The sequence below is a fragment of the Chrysochloris asiatica genome, unplaced genomic scaffold (genome assembly GCF_000296735.1).
Source record: "Chrysochloris asiatica unplaced genomic scaffold, ChrAsi1.0 scaffold00107, whole genome shotgun sequence".
In the NCBI taxonomy this organism is placed as follows: domain Eukaryota; kingdom Metazoa; phylum Chordata; class Mammalia; order Afrosoricida; family Chrysochloridae; genus Chrysochloris; species Chrysochloris asiatica.
The window spans coordinates 165,880-176,433 of record NW_006408625.1 but is presented as its reverse complement, the minus strand read 5'-3'; the positions used below and the strand labels follow the sequence as shown (position 1 = coordinate 176,433).

Genomic DNA, 10,554 nt, shown 5'->3' with positions numbered 1-10,554 from the left:
TAGTTAATAGTTGCTCCAAAGAGATAATTTATACAGATTTATAAAAGGTGAAAAGTAGATAAATTTCATATGAATGACTCCTATAGAAAAGAAAGTTTTATCCAAAGGTTTTGCCATTTTTATCCAATGGGCAGTGATTGGTGAAATTTTTAAAATAATGAAAAATAACAGCCTGAGAACACAAATTATACTTGGAAAAATGGATTTTTGAGTTTATTGCTAAAAGGCCTTTGTTAGTGGTCTTATAGAATGGCCTTCAAACTGGCCAGTACGTTTTAATTTTAAAAACATTTCAATGTTTTTAGGTGATGTGGACATTTTCCGAGTCTCCAGATTCTCTTTTTCTTTATGTTACATGGTAGTGACCAGTTTGGACATGTGTGTGTTTGTTACCTGTAAACAACTGTCATTCTGGCCATACAATACCTACCCCCTGTGCTTTTTTTAATAGGCTACTTTGGGGAAAAATCATTTAAATCTTAGATGAAAATTGCAAGTGTTTGTTAGTATTTTAGTGAGGGGAAGGTGCTGTTTTTATATCTTATTTTTATTGTAATAAATACATAGATAACATAACATTTGGCATTTCTACAGTTTTCACATATACAGTTCAGTGACCATGTTCATAATGTTCAAACATCGCTATAATATTTTGTATTTTTAAGATAATCTTAAAAGAAAATGTCTAGTATGAAGTAGCAGAAACAGAATGAGGTATATAAACAAATTATATACTAGAGATAAAATAAACCTCCACCTCTCTAAGCTAAATCTTTAAGCTAAAAAGACCATGAAGGAAATGTGCTGCACTCTGGTTTGATGTATCAAAGGTTGGCATCTCAACTTCATGAATCAGGTAAGTGAAGCTCAGGAGAGGTTTCATTGATGCCGACTTGTTGATGCAGACTGGTGGATGAAGAAGGAGAAACGAAATCCTGCCCTCTGCTACTTTAGCCATTAACTAGGCCCCTGCTGGACCTGGAATCTTGATAGAGGGAAATTGAACATTGTCTTTATAACTGATATTGTTAAGAGTTGTCAAGTTGGTAGAGTCAGTTCCAACTTACAGCTACCCTGTATAGGGTTTCCAAGAAGCTGCTGGTGAGTTTGAACCGTTGACCTTGGGATTCAAACTGACCTTGCAGTCCAGTGCTTATCCTATACTAGGACTTGTTATTATTGATTGGGTTTTTGTCCTTCCTGAACACAGTAATTTAAAAAATAAGTAAGTATTCACAAGCTATTCGTTTAAAAAATATATAAACCCCATATAATTGTATTTTTCTTTTTAAATGAACAGTTTGTGAATACCTAATTATGTTTTAAATTACTGTGCCCAGGTGGGATGTGGAAGTTTTCATGTCATTGATCTTTTCTAAAAGAAAATGTTGATTTTGAAAAGCATTTTAAAAAGAAAGTTGGGTGAAAAAAAATTGCAACTAGACAGATATTAAAAGGTACCATTACTATCATTGAACTGAAGACAGTTTTACTGTCATTTAATTGAACGCTTTCCTGCTGTCTCTAAATGAAATACAAGTACCTGTTTTCACAGTTGGTAAATGAAGAACTGTTCAGTTTCTGCCCCTTGAAAATCGCATGAAGGAAATATTACGCTTTGATCTACCTTGTGTATTCTATAGAGAGAAATTTAGTTTAAGGTAAAAACTTTGCACTTCATTCGAAAGTTCGTAGAAAGGTTTCTAACTTGCCATAAATCCTACCTGTATCTTAATAAGGAATGGTCTTATTAAAATGATATAATGAAAGTTATTTTAGAGTTGCCTTATTTTTTACCATTAACTTTCTGGTTTCCACTTCTGTATTGTCACTCCTGTTTCATCCCCAAAATCTCCTAGTCATTGTGGTTAAGTGCAGTTGTGTTGGTTCCAACTCATAGTGGCCCTATATAGGGTTTCCAAGGAGTGGCTGGTGAGTTTGAATGCCTGCCTTGTGGTTCAAACCAACCTTCTGGTCCAGTGTTTTTTCCTACAGCACCACATTAGAACTCCTAGATTGCGCGTTTAGTGTATTTATGACAGTTGGTTAATGATCTTAACTGGAAAACATCGATTCACCTACACATGCTCTTGTAAATGAAATAATAAGCCATATGCAAGTAATATATGGGAAACTTGGCGTGTTGACTGTGTTGTTGTTAAGTGCCGTTAAGTCGGTTCTGACCCATAGCAACCCTGTACAGGGTTTCTGAGGCTGTAAATCTTTACAGGAGCGGAAAGCTTCGTCTTTCACCCATGGAGCGGCTGGTAGTTTCAAACTGCTGACCTTAAGGTTCACAGCCCGATTCATAACCACTATGCTACCAGAGCTCCTTATGTTGACTATGTTGTTGTTAAGTGCTGTCGAGTCGGTTCCGACCCATAGCGATCCTGTACAGGGTTTCCGAGGGTGTAAATCTTTACGGGAGTAGAAAGCATCATCTTTCTCCCTCGGAGTGGCTGGTAGTTTCGAACCACTGACCTTAAGGTTCGCAGCCCGATCTGTAACCACTATGCTACCAGAGCTCCTTTATGTTGACTATAGAGTGTTCATATTGTAGTCAACCTAGGAAGAGTGAGCCATGTAACCTTTCTCTAAGTAATGATGGGACTTTTTTCAACAGTTCCCAGCTTGGTCTTCCAAGATTCTATGAGATTTTATTTGACAGTTTTTTTTACCTTGTAGACCTGTGAAATACAGTTCAAAAGGTTATATTGTAAGTTCGCATGTATTCTAGCTATCAATTGGTATGCTCCAAGAAAAGATAATAGCTTATTTTCAAATCTTAAGTTAGATTAAAGCTTAAATTTCAGAATTACATTCATGTGTCCTGGAGCAAGTTATTCTGTTCTTTTCCCCAACTATGTGGTAGGGATAATAGCATTTGTAACACAGGACTATTATTGTTAAAAAATTGGAACTACTATACCTTTCTGTTCTAATGCAGATTTATTTTCAATTTTATGGTTCATTGTCATTTCTGTACAGTTTCACTTAATTGAAAACATTACAGAAATTGCCTCATTATAATTCAGTCCCACAATCTTCAGTTTCATAGAAACAGATGTATTAATCTATACTTAAAGAAAACTTTTATTTCAATTGCTAATTGTTTTTCTCTTTTTGAAATGTGCTGAGTGTGCAAGCAAGTTCAAAGAAGCTACAATTATTGTAAAGATAAAATGGAAAACCGTTGTCCTCAATATATACAGTATTGACTTGGATTTCTCCGTGGTGGTGGTGTGCCGTGGAGTCACTTCCAACTCGCAGTGACTCTGTATAGGGTTTCTGAGGCTCTAAATCTTTACAGGAACAGAAAGCCTCATCTCATCTTTCTCCTGCGGAACGGCTGGTACTTTTGAACTGCTGACCTTGAGGTTAGCAGCCCAATTCCTAACCACTATGCTACCAGAGCTTCTTGGTATTAGTAACCTCCCAGTTTCCATTTGTGTTGTCAACAGCTAAATTGGCAACAACATGCTTGCTCTTCACTCCAGATAAGAATGTAGTTGATTTCTAAGGTCACTGGAGGTTTAGTGTCCATTTTTGTCCAATTGAAATTGTTTGCTTCCAAAGTATAAAGCAAATGTTGATCGTTTACATTAGAATAACACACTAAAATGTATTTGATTATAAGATGCTTACCTCTAGAAGACTGTCATTTTGACTACTGTGTGAGTATGCTCCACAGTATACCAGGAAGAGATGACTAAATTGTATAATTAAGCATTTTAAAAATGTTTTCCAAAAAGGTGATTTCTGTGGATTGATATGTCTAGTAGAGTGTAATATTTAATGTCCAGTCAGTTTGTCCATGGAAGAACTACCATTTATTTTTCTTCTGTGTTCACTGTAAGATATCATTCATTCTATCACATTTTTATTTTTTTAAATATGTTTTGGTTTTTACTTAGGAATGACACAATTTAATATTGCCAATAATATTTTCCCCCTAACTTAAGAAAACAAGAAGCAGAGGTCCAGGCCTAAGAAACCAAGGAGAATAAGAACTGAGGAAAAAGAGCAGGAGGAAGAATTGGAGGGCCCCGTGATTGATGAATCGGTCCTTTCCGCGCAAGAGCTCTTGGGCTTACAGCAGGCTGAGGAGAGACTGAGACAAGACTGCATTGACAGGCTAAAACGGGTAACATCTTTGGGCATACCTTAGATAAAGGCCCAGTTTCAGTCTAAACTGTGTTAATAATCGGGCTCAGATGTTTTGGTGAATTAAGTATCCTACTCGGGTTATTAGTAGTTAAATACCACAAGTTAAAAATTATATTCAATTGGATATCGTAGAATTAAAGTAATTGTGATTCTATTTAAATCAAAATGTATATACTGAACCTATATAGTGATACAGGGAGACGAGCACATAATGACAATTTTTAAATAAAAGAGAAATCCGTTTCTAGCTAATATTTACCTGAATGTTTAGAGATACATCTGTCCATTTATATATCTCTTCAAATCCTAGCAACCACAAAGCTACCCTACAGCAAAATACACCTGCCAACTCTGTGATGTTTACTTGGAATCCATTGCATTCGCTCATAAGCATATCAAAGAGAAAAGGCACAAGAAAAACATGAAGGTAAGTTTAATGTAGCATAAACAAATAGGAATGTCAGTTGTTATTACTATCCTTGTCTTCAATTTCTTCTCCTTAAGGCTCTGATCCTAATCAAACCCAAAATCTAACCCTCAGCCATCAAGTCAGTTCCAACTCATGCTAACCCTATGTAGCGTTTACAAGGCTATAAAGAAAGCTTGTTTCCTTGGAGCAGCTGGTTGGTTTGAACTGCTGACCTTGTGGTTAGCAGTCTTGCACCACCAGGGCTCCTTATGATCTCAGTAGCTTTGCTAATTGTTTTTGTTGATTTGTTGTTGTTAAGTGCCATTGAGTCGGTTCTAACTCATAGTGACCCTATTTAGGGTTTCCTAGGAGCGGCTGGTGGGTTTGAAACACCAACTCTGCAATTAGCGTGTGGTTAGCAGTCCAGTGCTTCTCCTACAGCACCACACTAGAATTCCATTGATTTGTTTGAACCCTAATGTTTTGTACTTCATAACTTATGCTTACTGAATTTATTTTAGCCAGAATGCTATGTACTTGTCAAATGTTTTGCCGGGCAACCCTGTGAATATCAAGGTACTATCAGTGTATCAAGTTATTGATGTTGTTGTTGTTAAGTGCCATTGAGTCGGCTCCAACTTGCAGTGACCCTGTAAAGGGTTTCCTACAAGCCCCTATTGGGTTGAACCACTGACCTTGCAGTTAGAAGTCCAGTGTTTATTCTATAGTGTCTCACCAGTACTCCAAGCCACTGATGGGACCAAGATACAGGTCCTATGCCAATAATAAACCAGAACACCAAAAACAAACCCACTGCCGTCTCCAACTTATAGTAGCCCTTTACGATAGAGTACAACTGGTCCCCTAGGCTTAAATATTAACGGAAGCTGACTACCTCAGCCCCAGTGGTTAACCCACTATGCCACTAGAGTTTCTTATGCCAGTAATTATTAGTCGATATCGCTGCTTATAATGTTCTGTTATTGTACTTTCTATCTATTCCTGCCTATTCTGTATTATCACTCATTCATGTTATGCTCATTAGAAGTGTATATGTTGATGATATAACACAGCAGAGATGAGAGGAAGGATTATAAAAAGGATTCCAAAAAAATTCTAGTTTTGGCTCAGTGAAGTGGTAGAAGGTAAAACAATGTGTGTGCGCCATTTTTAATCTCAGTGTTTATCTCAATAGAAGAAGCAGGAAGAAGAGTTGCTCACTACATTACCCCCACCAACACCCTCGCAGATAAATGCAATTGCCGTTGCCATTGACAAAGTGGTACAAGAGTTTGGCTTACACAATGAGAACCTGGAACAAAGACTAGGAATTAAACATATCATGGAAAATGTGTTCAAAAGCAAGTTACCAGGTATTTTCTAGATTTATTTTTCCTCTGGTTACCTAAAAGTACCTCATTCATTTTAACCACTGATAGTAATTTTCACATACTAAACACTGATTTTGAGCCCTGGTGTAGAGCTGTGGGTTAATGTGCTGGACTGCAGAGTTGGTTTGACCACAAGATTGGTGGTTCAAGCTCTCCAGACACTCCTTGGAAACCCTATACAGGGTTGCTAAAGTTGGAACTGACTCGATGGCACTTAACAACAACGAAACACTGGTTTGCCATGACTTAAGGCTCTTGACTTTCTTTGTTTTTTTCCTGGGGCTTCCCCCAGATATCAAAGATTTATATTCATTGTCACTAAACGTATTTTCTTTATAAATGCTGTTGTATACACATGTATTAATATAAGCTGCTATTAAAGCCAAAACCCATTGCCCTTGAGTTGATTCTAACTCATTGTCCCTGTATGACAGAGTAGAACTGCCCCAGGGTTTCTAAAGCTGTAATCTTTATGGAAACCAATTGCCATATTTTCCTCCTTAGCATGGCTGGTGGGTTCAAACTGGCAACTTTTCCATTTGCCTCCAAGTACTTTAATCATTCCATCACCAGGGCTCCTTAACCTTCTGTTAGCAGCCTAGGAGTCCTGGTGTGGCGCTGTAGGATAAGCACTAGACTGCAAAGTTAGTTTGAACTGCAAGGTTGATGGTTCAAATCTTCCAGCTGCTCTGCTTCTCAGAAACCCTATACATTGTCGTTATGAGTCGGAACCAACTTGGTGGCACTTAACAACAACAATATAAGCTAAGGACTTCTGGTATGGTGCTATAATATCAGCACTGGACTGAGAACCACAAGGTCAGCAGTTCAAACCTACCAGCTACTCCTTGGAAACCCTATACAGGGTCGTTATGAGTTGGTACCGACTTGATGGCACTTAGCAACAACAATATAAGTTAAATTCCCATTAGGACACGTTCAAATTTATATATATATACATATATGTATATATATTTATTTACCCTTCTATCTCTAATTTGACACAATATTTTAAAATTAAAATAAGCAGAATATCTTTGGGATCATTTTCTGAGCATCTGAAAAAAGTTTTATTTTAGCCAAATTTAAACAAGGATTGTATCTATAATGAGCTGTGAAAACTAATTTATAATGTTTTGTTTTGGGGTTTTGTTGAATTTGTTTTACTGGCTCATAATAGAATGATTTGCTGTCTTCTGCCTGTCTGTGATTTTGGGCCTTTTGGGGGATAGGGAACAACTGTTTGGGGTATACTTTTTAGATACTAAGATCATGTATGGCAAATGTCTAATGAAACCTCCGACAGTCCTGGACAGTCCCCCAAACTTACTGGAGTTTCTATTTGGGTAAATGATTAGAATAGCTTAATCATTCTCAATCTTTACTGTGCATCAGAATTACCTGTAGAGCCTGGACAGCTATTTTTAGAAAGTTCAACAAGTAATTCTAATCCACAGCCTGGGTTGAAATCATTATGTAAATATGCTACTGTATCACTCTGAGAGTTATTTGTTCTTCTGAAGGGTCGTTTATAGCGTATTCTTAAAGTGGGAACAGTTGACCCATGAACAACATGAGGGTTAGGGAAGCCAGCCTCCCACGAGTTGAATTTACAGTTGACCCTTGAATTATATGGGTTTAAACTGCACAGATTGACTTATACAAGGATTTTTTTATACCTGTTGCTGCTATGGTGAGCTCCTGTTGCGAGTATCTGCTTACTGGAGTCTTCCCAGTTGCTGGAGAGACCAAGTGCTCATGCAGAGTTGATTAGCATCACATAGAGTTTTAAGTGGATACTTGAACTCTTGACTTGAACAGTCTCAACAGGGGGAAAAAAAAAGCCAAGTGTAAGTGGGCCCCAGGCAGTTCAACCCACATTGTTCAGGGATAGACAGTATATATACTTTCATAAGAATAGGGATAGTGTAGGCTCGTGATCTATTCATTTCTTTAAATAGGTCATTCTTCCTTAAGGTTGTAGAGATATTCCTGAAAAAATACTTTTAATTTTAATGATTTTTGCCATATATTTTCAATGTAAATTCAGTGTTCTTTGTCAAGGAAACTTGTTATAACCCAAAGAAAGTCTTTGTATCAGCAAAATTTTTTTTGTTTTAATCCCTTGATGTGAGAGGCTATATTGGCACAGTAGCAGTAAAATACTAAAAAAAACCCCAAAGTACAAGTTGTTTTTGTTGTCAAGGGATGTAGAGTCGATTCCGACCCATAGCAACCCTGTATAGGGTTTCCGAGGAGCGGTTGGTGAGCTTGAACCACCGACCTTGCTGTTCGAATGATTTTGCAGTCTGACTCATTAGCCTACAACACCTCACCAGAACTCCTAAAGAACATAAAAGTATGTTTAAATGAAGGCAGTTAACATATGCACATGTCTTCCTCAGAGAAATGAGTCTGGTACATAACTTTTTAAATTATATCAGTTATATTGAAATTATTCTCCATAGTTTTTCCATAGGAGTTATATTAGATGATTTATGTTCATGATGCAATGAGAAATTCATATTGGAAAGATATGCTGCAAGTCTTTTTTATGCTTACTGTTTTACTGAAATAGAACTTGTCACCTATATTTGTTTTCTAAAAGGTGAAAAGAAACATTAGCGCTGTTGTTGTTAGGTGCCATTGAAACAGCTACAATTCACAGCAGCCTTATGCACAACAGAATGAAACACTGCTTGGTCCTGCACCACCCTCACACTTGTTGTTCTGCTTCAGCCCATTGCTGCTGTCACTATGCCAATCCATCTTGTTGGGAGTCTTCTTCTTTTTCGTTGACTCTCTACTTTACCAAGCATGATGTCCTTCTCCAGTGGCTTGTCTTTCTTAAAAATTTGTCCTAAGTATGAGAGACGACCACTACTTATCTGTCAGTTTGTTGTACTGTGGTGGCTTGTGTGTTGCTATGATTTTGGAAGCAATACCATGGGTATTTTAAATACCAGCAGGGTCATCCATGGTGGGCAGGTTTCAGATGAGCTTCCAGACAAAGACAGACTAGGAAGAAGGAGAGACGAACTACTTCCGAATATTTAGTCACTGAAAACCTTATGAATAGCAGTGAAACACCATTAGATAGAGTACCAGAAAATGAACCCCTCGAGTTGGCAGGCACTTAAAATGCGACTGGGCAAGAGCTGTCTCCTCAAAGTAGAGTTGAGTGTGATGACGCATGTGTAGTAAAGCCCTCGGGACCTTCATTTGATGATAGGGCACAAGTCAAAATGCAGAGAAACGGCTGTTAACATCTATTAATAATCAGAACATGGAATGTACAAAGTATGAATCTAGAAAACTGGAAACTGTCAAAAATGAAATGGAATGTGTAAACATCGATATTCTAGGCATTAGTGACCTGAAATGGACTGATATTGGCCGTTTTGAATCTGACAATGACATGGTTTACTATGCCGGGAATGACAAATTGAAGAGGAATGGTGTGGCATTCATCATCTGAAAGAACATATCAAGATCTATCATGAGGTACAATGCTGTCTGTGATAGGATAATATCCATGCTCCTACAGGGAAGAACTGTTAATACTACCATTACTCAAATTTATGCAGCAACCACTAAAGCCAGTGAGGATGAAATAGAAGAATTCTACCAACTTTTTCAGTCTGAAATTGATTAAACATGCAATCAAGATATATTAATAATCACTGGCAATTGGAATGCAAAGGTTGAAAACAAGAGAAGAAGGATCAGTAGTTGGAAAATATGGCCTTGGTGTTAGAAATGATGGTGGAGATTGCATGATAGAATTCTGCAAGACCAATTGTTTGTTTATTTCAAATACCTTTTTTAAACAACATAAAAGGCAATTATACACGTGGACCTCACCAGATGGAATACACAGAAATCAAACTGACTACATCTGTGGAAAGAGACAGAGGAAAATCTCGATAGCATCACCCAAAAACAGGCCAGGGCAGATTGTGGAACAGACCATCAATTGCTCATATGCAAATTCAGACTAAAGCTGAAGAAAATGAAAACAAGTCCTCAAAAGCCAAAATATGACCTTGAATATATCCCACCTGAATTTAAAGATCATCTGAAGAACAGATTTGATATATTAGACGCTAAAGACCAAAGACCAGAAGAGTTGTGGGATGATATCAACAACATCATATATGAAGAAAGCAAAAGGTCATTAAGAAGACAAGAAAGAAGGAAAAGGTCAAAGTGTATGTCAGAAGAGACTCTGAAACTTGCTCTCCAGTGTCAAGATGCTAAAGCAAATGGAAGAAGTGAGGAGGTACAAGAGCCAAACAGAAAATTTCAAAGGTCAGCTTGAGAAGACAAAGTCAGATATTACAACAAAATGTGCAAAGACCTTGAGTTAGATAAACAAAAGGGAAGAACACACTCAGCATTCCTCAAGCTGAGGGAACTGAAGAAAAAATTCACTGTTGAAGGATTCTCTGGGCAGATTGTTAAATGATGCAGAAAACATCAAAAGGAAATGGTCTGTGTTCAGCCATTTCTCAAAGAGTTAGCGTATGATCAAGAGCCAGTGATCCTGAAGGAAGAAGTCCAAGGTACATTGAAGGAATTGGCAAA

The 10,554-nt window shown here is 37.4% G+C and overlaps 1 protein-coding gene across 1 annotated transcript in view; it reads left to right on the top strand.

Annotated features, from left to right (window-relative positions):
- ZCCHC6 (zinc finger, CCHC domain containing 6) overlaps positions 1 to 10,554 on the top strand; it is a 65,570-nt gene that overhangs the window by 1,724 nt on the left and 53,292 nt on the right. Inside the window, 3 exon segments of the mRNA XM_006867626.1 lie at positions 3,963 to 4,144; positions 4,478 to 4,594; positions 5,772 to 5,949. Coding sequence (XP_006867688.1) covers positions 3,963 to 4,144; positions 4,478 to 4,594; positions 5,772 to 5,949 — 477 coding nt within the window.